This window comes from Berghia stephanieae, chromosome 13, assembly GCF_034508935.2.
Source record: "Berghia stephanieae isolate SIO BIC M18660-M18661 chromosome 13, UCSD_Bste_1.3, whole genome shotgun sequence".
NCBI lineage: Eukaryota > Metazoa > Mollusca > Gastropoda > Nudibranchia > Aeolidiidae > Berghia > Berghia stephanieae.
In genome coordinates, this window is record NC_088372.1 from 12,373,028 (window position 1) to 12,390,033 (window position 17,006).

Genomic DNA, 17,006 nt, shown 5'->3' on the forward strand with positions numbered 1-17,006 from the left:
AATTTTATGATGTACAAGAGAAATTTGAATAAGAAAAATGTTGGTTGTATCGTAACGAATGTGATGATTTTCCTGTAATTTGTATGGAGAGGGTTAATGGCTGTAGATGGGTTAGTTCTGAGCCCAAAATGTACCGTGTTTTAGTATTTTGTTCGTTTTTATAAGGTTTGATATGATTTATTTTTGACCATTTATCAATTGATTAGTACTCACGTCCAAGAAAGTCCTTCATATCCTGGCCATAGACAGAGGCCAAATTTTCGCCAAGCTCCATACACTCTGACCGGGCACGAGTCCAGGTCAAGTTTCTACTGAGAACCATCAGGAAACAGGTCGCCGTAGGTTTGTACATAACCCAACCTTCAGGACATGACAAAACTTGGTGGCTGTAGGATGTATCGATGTACGTCTGGGAAGGGGGTTGAGCTAGCAGGAAAATGTGGGTGGGGTGGGTGGGGAGGGGGGTGTGGGGGAAGAAGTAGTAAATAAATAGAATGTATAAATGATTACAAAATGGCCTCAAACTAGTGTTTTTATACCCCTTTGGTTTTGGGGGGCAAGGCAGATTTCACTGTGGGTTAATTAACAAAAATATTACGAGGCATCTATCTTTACTTTTTTTAAAGTAAGCCTTTTGCGCCACAACATCATAAGATATCGTCGCCTTGGCATTCCATGAAGGAATGTAGATAACTCATCAAACAAGATGTCTGATGTCAACAGGAATCACCCATGTTGTCCAAGTGAGCAAATTTGGGGTTAATAATCATGATCAAGGAATAAAACGAAAATGCCTGAAGCGGGGCTCGAATCCGGGTCATCCGGATCACAGTGCAATGCCTTAACCACTCGGCCACTTCGCCAACATTATCTATCTCTATTAGTTTTTGTATAAAATTTAGATAGCAGTTCAAAACTATTTTGTTTTCATCCGATTGTACTTAAAATGGTGATGATGGTGGTGCTTGTGATGGCAAGTATTGTGGTTGTCGAGATGTAGCAGTGTTGGTGATAATTATTCAGCTTGTTTGGGCACCATCATAACAAGATTACAACAATGACGAAATTAGATTTAGTCCAGCCCTCCCATTGGAAAACCCTATCTATAATTTCTTAGTAATCGTTGAATAATGCGTGGATCGCGTTGAATAGAAATTCTGGGTCAAATTGGTTTTCCAGCAGTTGGAGAAAAATACAAATTATGGTGAATAGAAGTACCATTACAATATGCTTCAACAGTCATGACGTCACTTCCCTCGTAATGACGCATGGTAACTTAGTAACTGGCTCTAACCTATCTGAACAATGGCGGACGCCCTTATGAAATATTTCTCCGACGAGCATAAAAGTGTATCCAGAAGAGAAAAACATTATAAATATGATCATGTTTTGACTTTTATACATTCTGATCACATGACATATGAAAAGTTCTAGCCAGCATGAAGAATAAAAAGTACCCATTTTCTTTGTTTAGAACCAGGCTGCTCGCCGTTGCTGGGCGACTTGACATCAGACTAGTGAATCCAATTGTTCACGGAATATCTTAAGATCTTACTTTGGATTTATTAAATTTGTTATATTTGTATCGTGCACTAACACATACTCTCAAGCTCGTGGTGTTATTCATCATCATCATTGCCTTTTTCACCATGGGTCAGGGTACAGGCCACAGACAAACAGTTTCCATCCTTCTCTATCCTGAGCTAACTTTTTTTATCTCATTCCAGGTCATACCACTTCTATATCAGCTTCTTTAATTCTTCTCCATGTTCCTCGTGGCCTTCCCCTTGATCTTCTGCCCTGAGGGTTCCAGTCCAATACTTTCTTTGTTATAGTTGAGTCATTCTTTCTAAGCGTGTGTCCAATCCACCTCCATCGTCTTCTTCCTATTTCCTCTCCCGCTGGTTTCTGCTGTGTTCTTTTCCATACTTCTGTTATTGGGCGCGATAAAAATAACTCGTTTAATAAATACAAAGATATGAAAGGATCGCAAAATAATCCAGATCATCTTCTATAAGGCTCGGTGAATCAGCGGTACTGATGAGTCTTATCTTCTCACAAAAGTCAAGCGGTGTTAAGCGTGGTCAGCGGTCGGATGGGTGAGAATAATAGAATCCGGTCCCGAAGTTGTGTCATTGGCTACGGCAATTAAACAAGTATTGCATCACTCGAATCATGTGTAAATGAGTACCTGGCTATAGGCAGTGAAGAATTTTGTATTTGTGGTAGTGCAAAAGGCACGCCTTAAAAATAGGCGACTGATGCTACATGAAATAGGGTTCTATATGGCCTGATGGGGGAATAAATAAAACATTTGTGAAGCGCATTGAGCATGAGAAATCGTACTTATTTTATCTTAGATATTTAGCATTGAACATGAGAAGTCGTATTTATTTTATCTTACATATTTAACATTGAACATGAGAAATCGTATTTATTTTATCTTACATATTTAGCAGCAAGGCTCAGTGGTACGGTCTTTGCTTCGTAACCGAAAGGTATCGAGTTCGAATACCCTTGCTCTGTGTGGCCTGGAGCAATTCACCTCGCTCGCCCTAGCTCAGTTTGCGGCGTTGCACTGCGGCTGGCGCATGGATCATTCCAGTCTTCCATAGACCCAAAATACATATTTTCCATATGAGATTAACAAATTAAACGAATTTATTATTAAATTATTTGTTATTTATTAATAATAGCACACATCATAAAGACACACTCACCAGCTTGTTGTAAAGATATTACTGTTCCTCCACTCAGTTTAACTGGAAAGTAATAAATAAATAAAATGTATAAATTATTACAAATGGCCTCAAACTGGTGTTTTTATACCTTTTGGTTTTGGAGGAAAACCAGACTTGACTGTAGATTAATTAACAAAAATGTCACGAGGCATCTATCTCTATTATGCGGCTATGTGGTCTAGTGGTATGACACTCGCTTTCGGATCGGAAGGTCCTGGGTTCGAGCCTCGCTCGGCGCATAGTTGATTCCTTGGAGAAGGCTCTTTACTCACATTCTCTAACCGTATTCAGGTGTAAAATGAGTACCTGGCCATATTACCAGCGTTGTCTCTGTCCGAAATAATTGTAATATCGCCTAACTAACAGGCGCCATCATGTCCCGTCCTACATGTTAAATGTTGCTTTGGCCAGCGACCCATTGTAAAGCGCTTTGAGCACGTTTAGTGGATATTGCGCTATGTAAAAGCCCAATTATATTATCTTTTGGTTTCACTCAATTGTACTAAAAATTGTGATGATGATGGTGGTGGTACTTGTGATGGTAAGTATGGTGGTTGTCGAGATGTTGCAGTGTTGGTGATAATTGGATTCAATAGTCTGACGTCACGTCCGCCCAGCAACGAGTAGCTTTGTTCTAAACAAAGAAAATTGGTACTTTTTATTCTTCATGCTAGCTAGAACTTTTTCACATGTCATGCGATCAGAATGTATAAAAGTCAAAACATGATCAGATTTATAATGTTTTTCTCCTCTGAACACACTTTAATGCTCGTCGGAGAAGTATTTCATAAAGCTTCCGCTGATAGTTTAGAATCAGTTACCAAGATACTATGCGCCGTTACCAGGGAAGTGACGTCACGACTGTTGAAGCCTATTACTCAGCTAATGCCTGGGTCATTCCAGTCTTCCATTGGAATAGACCCAAAAGACACATTTTCCATATTATAAGATAAACGAATTAAACGAATTTATCATTAAATTATGTATTATTTATTTATAATAGCACACATCATAAAGACACACACTTACCAGTTTGTCCACCACTTACTGTCCTTCCATCACTCAGAATCACTGGGCTGATCAGTATGATCATCACTAGTGCTTCCACTCTCACAGTCATTGTCTGTTTGTTTGTTTTTTGTTTTTTTTTTTTTTGTTTTTTAATGCAACATACGGAGATGGCACACTAGACTTATTAAAGATGACGTCACTCGGTTCTTTGTTATTCCTTTTTTTTTTTGGACTGTCAGTGTGGTGATTAGTTCTCACTAAAATCTCTCTAAAAGAGAGTCTGAACATTAAAGGTTACGCATAGTTTTGTGTGCTGGTACGATTAAGCTGGCGGACAGAACAGGTGAGTATTTAATTTAATGCATGACTTCAATTAAGTGTTTGTCAAGATATGGCCTTTGCTATTTAAAAAGCAGGTTTTCTATTAATCATTGACAGTTGAAGTAGTTTTGACTACCAGTACATGATATAACCGTAAATGTTAAAGGTAGGTTTTCAATTTACCATTAACAGTATAAAGTTTTGACTACCAGTACATGATATAACCGTAAATGTTAAAGGTAGGTTTTCAATTTACCAGTAACAGTATGCAGTTTTGACTACCAGTACATGATATAACCGTAAATGTTAAAGGTAGGTTTTCTATTTACCATTAACAGTATAAAGTTTTGACTTCCAGTACATGATATAACCGTAAATGTTAAAGGTAGGTTTTCTATTTACCATTAACAGTATAAAGTTTTGACTACCAGTACATGATATAACCGTAAATGTTAAAGGTAGGTTTTCAATTTGCCAGTAACAGTATGCAGTTTTGACTACCAGTACATGATATAACCGTAAATGTTAAAGGTAGGTTTTCTATTTACCATTAACAGTATAAAGTTTTGACTACCAGTACATGATATAACCGTAAATGTTAAAGGTAGGTTTTCAATTTACCATTAACAGTATAAAGTTTTGACTACCAGTACATGATATAACCGTAAATGTTAAAGGTAGGTTTTCAATTTACCAGTAACAGTATGCAGTTTTGACTACCAGTACATGATATAACCGTAAATGTTAAAGGTAGGTTTTCTATTTACCATTAACAGTATAAAGTTTTGACTACCAGTACATAATATAATTGTAAATTATGTCATAGGTGAGTTTCCCATATTGTATCCACAGTATGTGGTTTTGATTACCAGTACAAACTATAACCGTAAAGGTTAAAGGTGAATCTTCTACTTAAATATTCACTTCTTTTCCATGTGATGATACTGAAAGTTTGATTAGATAATTTGGGACGTGTTTAAATAACGTTAAAGATTGGATGGGCAGAAATAAACGCATATCGAATTGTGACCCTTCGCCTCAAAACGGTATTAAATCGGGTTGGTTAAGATGTTAAAAATTGAATTTATAGCCAGAAATATCAGACTTGTGTTGCGTTTGTATGTTTTATTGAGGAGAATGGATACCATATTGTAGGTTGCTAATGCCAACAATTTATATTTTTGACCAGTTTAACATTAAATTCGGCTTTTAGGCATATGGTTCATTCCGACATAATACCGTTTTGAGACGATGGGTCACAATTATGAAAAGAAATTTTAATTTGTGGTAGGCAAAATATTTTTAAAACGGCAAATGTTAAGAGGTTTTCTTCTCGGGATCACTTTATTTCTTTTTCTAAATGCAATTTAAAAATTCGGAGCGTTGATTGACACTACTGATCGTTCAATGTCCAGTCAGTTCAAGCACGTTATAAAATCGTTATAAAAACAATGTACCTTGAAATCAGAAGAATTAGTAAAATTAGAAATGTTATCCATATAAAAATAGAAGTTTTGATAAATTCCCTTGTATTTATTATTATTATTATTATTATTATTATTATTATTATTATTATTATTATTATTATTATTATTATTATTATTATTATTTATTATTATTATTATTATTTCATTGCATTTTATTATTATTATTATATTATTATTTATTATTATTATTATTATTATTATTGTCATTGTATTTTATTATTATTATTATTATTTATTATTATTATTATTATTATTATTATTATTATTATTATTATTATTATTAATATTTTATTTATTATTTTTTTATTTATTTATTTATTTTTTTTTATTTATTATTTACTTATTTGATTTGTTGATGAAAATATATTCTTGTATGAGTTACATTGGCCATTTCCTAAAATAAACGTTTTTGAACTTGAACCTGAACTTTCAAAGTTAGACTATTGCAATTCATACTGGTAAATGAGACAAAAGAGAAGAAACAGCCTGCAAGTTGTACAAAAGAATGCCGTTATGCTTGTTTTAAAACAATCTAAATTCTCATCAGCATCGAGAGCTTCAGTGGTTTCCTGTTGAGAATCGAAAATTTAATAAAAATGTTACCCCGTCTTATAAATCTTTATTAATGAGTCCCCGTTATATATTAAATAATCATGTGAAATTGAATGTAAGTTTCAATTTAATATACGAAAACAGACAAAATGGACGTTTCGAGTTTCCCCTTTATCAACAAAATATGATGAATGAAACACTACAGACGAATGAGATAATGTGGTAGTGGCGTTGTTAAGATGAATAATGGTGAGTGTTATTTAATGATTTCTTAGAGCTTCATTACGAAGGTAGATTCTCCGACTAGAACCTTGAGATTGAGAGATGAAAAGCTCACATTGGTCAGGCCAAAGATATGAAAAGTTGACATTCAATCGTTTCAATTGGATTCAATGGTCTGATGTCACGTCCGCCCAGCAACGAGCAGCTTGGTTCTAAACAAAGAAAATCGGTACTTTTTATTCTTCCTGCTGTCTAGAACTTTTTCACATATCATTTGATCAGAATGTATAAAAGTCCAAATATGATCAGATTTATAATGCTTTTCTCCTCTGGATACACTTTTATGCTCGTCAGAGAAGTATTTCATAAGTCTAGCCGCCATTGTTCCGATAGTTTAGAACCAGTTGCTAAGTTACTCTGCGTCATTACGATGGAAGTGACGTCAAGACTGTTGAAGCCTATTACCAGCATCTCTTAGGTCATCCTCAGCCCGTCAATTAAAAAAAAAACAACTTAAAATCCACATGTTTCAAATGTAATTAATTAATTAATGATCTGTTTGTTTGTGTATTTGTAAATATTTCAATTTGTGTCAAAGTAAAGCGCTCGGTGCCTGTTTAGACGGGCTAAAAAAGCATTATATTATGTAATAAGTGCTATTTGCTACTACTACTACTCTTTTTATCCTTGATAGTATCTGGTTTTGACAACCAGTACAAACATGGGCAAACTAATGTTAAAAGCAGGTTTTGGACTTATCATTGACAGTATGAGGTTTTGACAACCATTACAAAAAAATGACCGTAAATTTTAGAGGCATGTTTTTGTATTCATTATTGACAGTATGAAGTTTTTGATTTCCAGTACAAAATATAACCGTAAATCTAAAACGCATGTTTTCTATTCATTATTGACAGTATGAAGTTGTGATTCCAAATACAAAATATAACCGTAAATGTAAAAGGCAGGTTTTCTATTTATCATTGATAGTTCGTGGTTTTGACTTTCCAGTACCTACATGTTAACTGTGGGAGTTTTGATTCATATAAAAGTCCATGCTTTAGAACACAAACACTTTTCACAGAATGGGATCCATTACGAAATAATACCATTTTGAGGTAACAAGTCACATCTAATCTAATCCTTACCAACTATAGGAAAATCGTCACATTCGTCGTAATACAACCATTCGGATTTCTTTTGTACATGAAAACAAATTGAAGAACAACAACAAATTTGGTCAACTATTAAACATTTATCTTTCAACTCAATAACACAACAATGGAGATAGTCACCACATTATTGTATAAAATCTGCAGTGACGGGCAATCCGCCTTTTGTAGATAAAGGCGTTGAACTTGAATTTGAAGAAAAATGTTAGTTATAATTTTAAGAACGTAATGCTGTGTTGAGCAGTTGTGTTGTTAATTAGATGGCGTGTATGGCGTGTATTAGCTACGTGCTTAGTCCTTTCAATTTAGAGTTTAAAAAATCAACATTTTTGTTGAGGTGGTATATGGCGTTTCTGGAAAAATCTGTAAAATTTTCGATAAAAGCGTTTCAAGAGGGAAAAAAACACATAAATTTGATCATGTTTTGACTTTTACACATTCTGATCATAAGGCATATGAAAAGTTCTAGCCAGCATGAAGAAAGAATAAAAAGTAATTATTTTCTTTGTTTAGAACCAAGATGGCCGCCGTTGCCGAGCGGCGTGACATCAGACTACTGAATCCTATTGAAAAGTCCTGACACCCTATCGGATATTTCTGATTGTATTAAGCGCACCAGTATGCATCTGAGATCAAAATGTACACAACGTATTCCTCCTTTATGTCACCAACTTTTATTTATTTAGCTTTTATCTAATGGGGTTTTTTTTAATTGACTTATTTGAATTTTATTTAAAGCATGTTCCAACATATCGGTCGAAAAATTAACTTAAAAGGAATCATGCATCGTACAGCGGGCTGTAATTGATCTCCATACTGCAGAGAGATGTGCAACCGTAAACATTTATGACGGGCTGAAACTTTATGGTGACTTGTGTGTTGGCTCCAACAGTTCAAAGGGGGATAAGGTGTTTTACTCGACGTGTAAATATATGAAGGTCTGACATCCGAACCCACCTACTACTACTACTACTACTACTACTACTACTACTACTACTACTACTACTACTACTACTACTACTACTACTACTACTACTACTACTACTACTACTACTACTAATACTACTACTACTGCTATTACTACTACTACTACTACTACTACTACTACTACTACTACTACTACTACTGCTGCTACTACTACTACTACTACTACTACTACTACTACTACTACTGCTACTACTACTACTACTACTACTACTACTACTACTACTACTACTACTACTGCTACTACTACTACTATTCCTGCTACTACTACTACTACTACTACTACTACTACTACTACTACTACTACTACTACTACTACTACTACTACTACTGTAATAGGAGGCGACGTTCAACACGTGCTAAGTCACATCTGGGTAGAATAAAAGATATAACAATCTCTTTCAGTTAATTAGACACTTTGGAATCAACATGAAAACTATGTAGAAAAAAGATATAACAATCTATTTCAGTTTATTTGACACTTTGGAATCAACAGGGAAACTATGTAGAAAAAAGATATAACAATCTCTTTCAGTTTATTTGACACTTTGTAATCAACAGGGAAACTATGTAGAAAAAAGATATAACAATCTCTTTCAGTTTATTTGACACTTTGGAATCAACAGGGAAACTATGTAGAAAAAAGATATAACAATCTCTTTCAGTTTATTTGACACTTTGGAATCAACAGGGAAACTATGTAGAAAAAAGATATAACAATCTCTTTCAGTTAATTAGGCACTTTGGAATCAACATGAAAACTATGTAGAAAAAAAGATATAACAATCTCTTCCAGTTCGTTAGACACTTTGAAATCAACATGAAAACTATGTAGAAAAAAAGATATAACAATCTCTTCCAGTTGGTTAGACACTTTGAAATCAACATGAAAACTATGTAGAAAAAAGATATAACAATCTCTCTCAGTTTATTTGACACTTTGGAATCGACAGGAAAACTATGTAGAAAAAAAGATATAACATTCTCTTTCAGTTTATTTGACACTTTGAAATCAACATGAAAACTATGTAGAAAAAAAGATATAACAATCTCTTTCAGTTTATTTGACACTTTGAAATCAACAGGGAAACTGGGTAGAAAAAAAGATAAAACATTCTCTTTCAGTTTATTTGACACTTTGAAATCAACATGAAAACTATGTAGAAAAAAAGATATAACAATCTCTTTCAGTTTATTTGACACTTTGAAATCAACATGAAAACTATGTAGAAAAAAAGATATAACAATCTCTTTCAGTTTATTTGACACTTTGAAATCAACAGGGAAACTGGGTAGAAAAAAAGATATAACATTCTCTTTCAGTTTATTTGACACTTTGAAATCAACATGAAAACTATGTAGAAAAAAAGATATAACAATCTCTTTCAGTTTATTTGACACTTTGAAATCAACATGAAAACTATGTAGAAAAAAAGATATAACAATCTCTTTCAGTTTATTTGACACTTTGAAATCAACATGAAAACTATGTAGAAAAAAAGATATAACATTCTCTTTCAGTTTATTTGACACTTTGAAATCAACAGGAAAACTATGTAGAAAAAAAGATATAACAATCTCTTTCAGTTTATTTGACACTTTGAAATCAACATGAAAACTATGTAGAAAAAAAGATATAACAATCTCTTTCAGTTTATTTGACACTTTGAAATCAACATGAAAACTATGTAGAAAAAAAGATATAACATTCTCTTTCAGTTTATTTGACACTTTGAAATCAACAGGAAAACTATGTAGAAAAAAAGATATAACAATCTCTTTCAGTTTATTTGACACTTTGGAATCGACAGGAAAACTATGTAGAAAAAAAGATATAACATTCTCTTTCAGTTTATTTGACACTTTGAAATCAACAGGAAAACTATGTAGAAAAAAAGATATAACAATCTCTTTCAGTTTATTTGACACTTTGAAATCAACAGGGAAACTGGGTAGAAAAAAAGATATAACATTCTCTTTCAGTTTATTTGACACTTTGGAATCAACATGAAAAAATCAAATCTTTAAAGTAGTCAGTGTCTTGTGTTATAAATTAGAGATGGCAATGAATTTCCTTTTTTTACCAGTTATCGGGCGTACTTTGAAAGACAAGTATTCTAAAATGTAAAATGTGGACAGAAAACTCGCCTTTTAAATTTCGATCGATTTAAATTACCCTCATCGTATCCAAACTTTCAAACCTGGGACCTCGAGAGGTCTTTCTTAAGTCTCAGGTTTGCCACCATGATGAGCGTCATTTAAATCGATCGTCATTTGAAAGACGAGTTATTATCCGGCCAAATTATTTTTTAAAATTTGTGTCTTTCGAGAGTACGGCAGTTGACTAGTTAACTAACTAAACAAATCATGAAAAACTAGCATTTTCTCCGGATTATGAAAATAAGATTTAGTCGATTGCTCGTATAGTTTCACCGGACACAGCGATATATAGATAGAATGAAATTGACGTCACTCGGGTTTTGTTATTCTTGTTTGCCATCCACGTTTATGAGTAATTCTCACTAAACTGTATTAACCAGACTATAAACGTTCAAGGTTACACAGAGTTTTGTGTGTTGGTCTGTTATACTTCGGTATGACAATGTTATTATGAGCTTCTAAGCCAAGCGCATTCTATCTAGAGTTTCACCGGACACAGTGATATATAGATAAAATGAAGGTGACGTCACTCGGGATTTTGTTATTCTTGTCTGCCATCCACGTTTATGAGTAATTTTCACTAAACTCTATGAACCAGAAGATAAAAAAAGCTCATTGTTACACATAGTTTTGTGTGTTGGTCCGTTATACTTCCGGATGGCAATGTTGTGAGCTTCTTGGCCAAGCGCATACTCTCTATAGAGACACGAAACTGCTGAAGTGGAAATATGGTTTTAATAGCAGACAATGAGTATCTATGCCAGGTTGAGTCAAGTCGGTAAACATCCTCTCGCTCATAATGTTTATAATGTGTAATAAAGTTGAAATTTGGCATGGGTTTTTGCAGCTTTCGATATCATATTCAGATGTGATTTCTTCTAACTAAATTCTCTCAGACTATAATTTTTTGTTGTTGTGTATTTGTACGATTGATATAGCGGGACGAAATAGTGTGTATTTTATTTAAACACATACCAACAATACACAAACGCCATGTTTTTTTACCGTTGACCTTGAACACCTATATATATACGGAAGGAGCCCCTAAGTTTCATGTCTCCATCATTTTAGTCTCCGGTTTCACTTTCACTGCGTTGTTTCATAACTATATGTGAAAATATTGTTGAAACTATATCTACATATACGTATCTATTTCAATTAAACGAATATCCCTACGATGATCATAAATTAATCATTTATTATTTCATTCATGGGCTATTTTAATTCGTATAGTAAAATAAAGGGAGTAAAAATGACTCTTTTAAAAGATACAAAACAAAGTAATCGACGGTTCGGCCAAAAGGTCGTTAACTTTGTTTTGTATCTTTTATAAGAGTCAATTTTACTCCCTTTATTTTACCATACATTTTTTCGACCCATTTAGGCAACTCTAGATTTTTCGATTTTAATTCATTTCATAATTTTTTCTAAGCACCACACAGCACCTTCGAAGCACAATCTTCCCTGCGAAAGAAAGAATGATGTTAGCATCACTTGGCTCTTTGTTATTGTTTTAAGACCACCCGTTTGGTGATTAGTTCTCACTTGAATATTATATAGATAGTATGCGCTTGGCTAAGAAGCTCATAACATTGCCATCCGGAAGTATAACGAACCAACACACAAAACGGTGTGTATCGATGAACGTTTATAGTCAGGTTAATACAGTTTAGTGAGCATTACTCATAAACGCGGATGGCAAAAAACAATAACAAAGACCTGAGTGACGTCATCTTCGAACTATCTATAAATCAGACTATAAACATTTAAGGTTATATACACTATATTGTGTGTTAGCGGAGCATTTTTAATTTTATGAGCATCAGAAACTGTTAAAAGTTACACATCGTTTTGTGAATTGTTGTGAATTCATCAAGCTTCAAATCAACTCCTCCTCCTCTCAAGAATTTCAGAACTGTTTATCAACAACCACAAGCAACTCCCCATGTTATAGTGAGGGATTCAATACATATATTCATAAAGTTCATAAAGTACCACTGGATTGTTTTGAAGCCACGTCATGAATATTTGACGTAAATTACAATGTTCAAATATCAGTTCACATTGTTGTACGGATACGACAAGAAAATATAACAGAGGGAGGTGTAAAAGATTAATAACGGCCAGTTGTGAAGTGGAAACGGGGCTGCTCGTTAAAAGAAAATCGTTAAATTTGACGTGTATGAAATTGCAAGTCTGAGGTGCAATCAAAACAATTTCAAATCAACGCAAAATATTCAGCCGAGTCCTGAGGGGAAAAATGAAAATGTTGCTGCTTGAAGCTCGAAGGGAAAAAAATATAACGATAGTTACTGAAATGTAAGCTTCTATTTAATTAAACGAAAACAGATAATGTGGACGTTTCGGGTTTCCCCTTTATCAACAAAAAACGATGAAAAGATTATTCGCCTTAACTACGCCATTCACACATCTCTCATTCGTCCAAAGTGTTTAATTCATCGTGTTTTGTTGATAAAGGGGAAACCCGAAATGTCCACAGTATCTATCTTCGTTTAATAAATTGAAGCTTACATTTCAATACTTATCGTTATTTTTTATGGGAAAAAACACGCTTTTAAAATTTTGACCGGAAAAATCGTACTTCACATATCGATCGGTTAACATGACCCTCATTTTGTCAAAAACTTCCAAACCAGGGACTTTAATAAAGCCCCAAATTGGAACGTTTTTGACAGGATGGGAGTAGCTATCGTTAACTTTTAGCCTGACACTGACCAAAATATTACGTCAAAAGACAAGTCGTTGGCCACAAAAGAAAACAAGTCTTGATTTGTATTCAAAATGTCATCCAATGGAATCACTTGTCTCCTTGAGCTCTACTAACGACAACTCACTAAAAGCTGCACAACCCTAAAAAATGACGTCAAAATGTCCTAGTGGTTCTATCGTTGCCTTCGTAAAGTTATGGCCTGACACTAACCAAAAAATGACGTCAAAATGTCCTAGTGGGTTCTATCGTGGCCTTCTTAAAGTTATGGCCTGATACTGACCAAAAAATGACGTCAAAATGTCCTAGTGGGTTCTATCGTGGCCTTCTTAAAGTTATGGCCTGACACTGACCAAAATATGACGTCAAAATGTCCTAGTGGGTTCTATCGTGGCCTTCGTAAAGTTATGGCCTGATACTGACCAAAAAAAAGACGTCAAAATGCCAGTCTTTTGCCACAAAAGAAAACAAATCGTGAGTTGTATTCAATAGTTCAACCAATGAAATAACTTGTTTCCATGAGCACTACTAACGACAACTCACTAGGCGGTGCAAAAACAAATTATGACGTCAAAATGTCAGTCCTTTTGGATTTCAGTATCAGGCTATAACATAACGATGGCTACGATTCTATCAAAAATTCATCAGGAAGTTTTTGGTCAGAAGAAGAAAGCGGGCGTCATATTAATGAATTAGAACTGATTGCAGCAAAAATTTGCTAACAAACTTTCTGTAAAGAGATGAATAATTGTCATGTTCAACTTTTCTCAGATAACACTACAACAGTAACATGTCTAAATAAAATGGGTAGTAACAAGCAATATCTTAATGATATAGTTAGGGAAATTTGGCTGTGGTGTAAGGAGAGAAACAGTTTCATTACAGTTTCCCACATTTCTGGAATTTAAATATTGAAAGTGATACTAAATATAGAAACTTCAAGCCTGAATTAGAATGGGAGATAAATCTAAAAGTATTTCGTGATATTACTCAGTAGTTCCTAAATATGGATGTAGATTTATTTGCATCCAGAATCAATTATAAGATACCTCAGTACTATTTTTGGAAACAAGACCCAACATTTAATGCCATTCATTATTCCTGGGACATATTTAAGTTAGGTTATTGCTTTCCTCCTTTCTGCTTAATTTCCATGATTTTACAAGAAGACGAGGCTGAAAATGTTCTTGTAGCACCATTGTGGTCTACCCAAGTTTGGTTTCCCATGCTTATTAACATGTTGATTGAATGTCCGTATTTATTATCAAATTTACCGGATTTACTTATCAACCCTGTCAACAGGAAGATGAAACACCCCCTACAGAACAAATTGAACCTCACTGTCTGGAAAATGTCAGGAAAAAAATCAAAACGTTGGGATTTTCGGAACAAGCTGCTGACCTGTTCATTTCATCTTGGCCTCCAAACACCATCAATCAATGCAATTCACAAATGGTTCACATATTATTGTCATCAACAACGAATTGATCCATTTGCAGGAAATTTGAAAGATATTGTGGAATTTTTAACCCAACTTTTTGATAAAGGACATAGTTATAGTTTGATTAACTCAGCAAAATGTGATATTCAGGCTTGATAGATAACAAAATTATGTTAAAAAGTTTTATGAAATATATTTAATTGTAGACCTACACTTCCCAGATATAAATTTACTTGGAACGTCGATAAGGTCTTGAACCATTTGGCTTCTTGGGGCTACCCACAAAATTTAGATTTTTAAAAATTAGCAATTAAATCAGCTGTATTATTATTAATTTTAATCTGGTAGGACGGCGGGTTAAATTTGTTGAGTTAATGTTACAGATGTTATTTTGAAGAAAGAAAGTATTCACATATATTACACATCTCACAAAAATCTTCTATTCTTGGTAAACATGTGCCTCTCCTTAAGAGTTACCTCAACAATTGTGTGTGGTCGAATTTCTGAAAAAGTATTTGTGTTTCGAAACAATTTCGTACGGACAACAAATTGTTTATTAGTTTTGTTAAGACCTTCAAAGGAATCTCTAGAGACACACTTGGTAGGTGGACGGTTTTGTCAGATTCAGAGATTGATCTTAACATATTATTCAAACCTCATTCTACAAGGTCTGCAGTGGTAATCATATGTAAAAATATGTCTATCCAAAATATTATGTCAAAAAAATTGAGCTTTTATATAGCGCAATATACACTGAACGTGCTCAAAGCGCTTTCCAAGGGGTCCCTGGTCAACAGCAACATTTAGCATGTAGGACGGGACATGACGCCTGTTAGGCGATATTATAATTTTACGGACAAAGACAACGCTGTTAACGGCCAGGTACTCATTTTACACCTGAGTACGGTGAGAGAATGTGAGTAAAGAACCTTTTCCAAGGACTCAACTATGCGCCGAGCGCGAGGCTCGAACCCAGGACCTTCCGATCCGAAAGCGAGTGTCATACCACTAGACCACATAGCCGCACAATGTCCACCATTGAAACTATTGCAAAGTTTTACGCCAAACCAATCCAGGAAGAGGAACAAGGGGAGGATGATAGCTTGATGGAAGCAACCAGGGAAACCTAAATATTGAGGTAGGATTTAACTAAATATTTGGTAATGGCAGTTGTAAACTGAACATTTAGCTTTGCAAATCTCGTATTGCTCCGCTATGGAAGAAATGGTGTGTTATAATTCACCATTAAACGATTTTATGAAGTTTGATGTAAATTATGAAGCCGTTTCTGAAATTAAGTAGTAATACGCCCCCGCCCCCCCCCCCCCTTTTTTTTTTAAATATTATGCCGCTATGATATTCATAGTGTTCAGTCTACAAATCGTTTTAAAAAATGACTGGTTTTCCAGCGCTAGAGCCTGGTCTCATCTCGTATTACAGAAATAGCTTCATAATTACCATAAAACTTCATAAAATCGTTTAATGGTGAATTATAAGTACCTTCTCCACACTTTCTCTAAAGGTTACACCCGAGATTAAAATTATGATATCGAGACAAGAAACTTAAAGTTCCATGCGTATTCAATGTCAAGTAGGTAAACATAGCATTTGAGTATAGATGGAAACTGCGGCTATGTGGTCCAGTTGTATGACACTCACTTTCGGATCGGAAGGTCCTGGGTTCGAGCCTCGCTCGGCGCAGAGTTGAGTCCTTGGAACACACTCTTTACTCACATTCTCTCACCGTACTCATGTGTAAAATGCGTACCTGGCCGTTTACAGCGTTGTCTCTGTCCGAAAAAAATGTACCATCGCCTAACAGGCGTCATCTCCCGTCCTAAATGTTAAATGTTGTTGTTGGCCAGGGACCCCTTGTAAAGCGCTTTGAGCACATTTAGTGGATATTGCACTATATAAAAGCTCAAATTTTTAATTTTTTAAAACTGAAAGTCTGTTGGAGCGGATTTAATGAAAAGTAATGAAACAACTGAAGTTAGACCTGTGAAAAACCTTACCAAATTTAGTATTATTTATTAGAACACAAACATATTATGAGTGAGAGGATGTTTACAGACTAAACATGGCATTATCTCCATACCCATCGTCTTGCTAATAAAACCATTTTGCAATATCGAAGCTTTCTGTCTCCGTTTTGAAGTTTCGGGTTACACAAAGTTTGTTTTTGTT

At 34.5% G+C, this 17,006-nt stretch overlaps 1 protein-coding gene across 1 annotated transcript in view; it reads right to left on the reverse strand.

The window, feature by feature from the left end:
- The window catches only part of LOC144959202 (uncharacterized), a 58,847-nt gene extending 46,308 nt beyond the window's left edge, over positions 1-12,539 (reverse strand). The window contains exons 1-4 of the mRNA XM_078891744.1: positions 12,494-12,539; positions 3,771-4,079; positions 2,721-2,762; positions 214-426 (exon numbers count right to left, since the gene is read on the reverse strand). Coding sequence (XP_078747870.1) covers positions 214-426; positions 2,721-2,762; positions 3,771-3,861 — 346 coding nt within the window. The 5' untranslated portion in view covers positions 3,862-4,079; positions 12,494-12,539. The remainder of the gene's footprint in view (positions 1-213; positions 427-2,720; positions 2,763-3,770; positions 4,080-12,493) is intronic.
- Between the last annotated feature and the right edge of the window lie 4,467 nt (positions 12,540-17,006).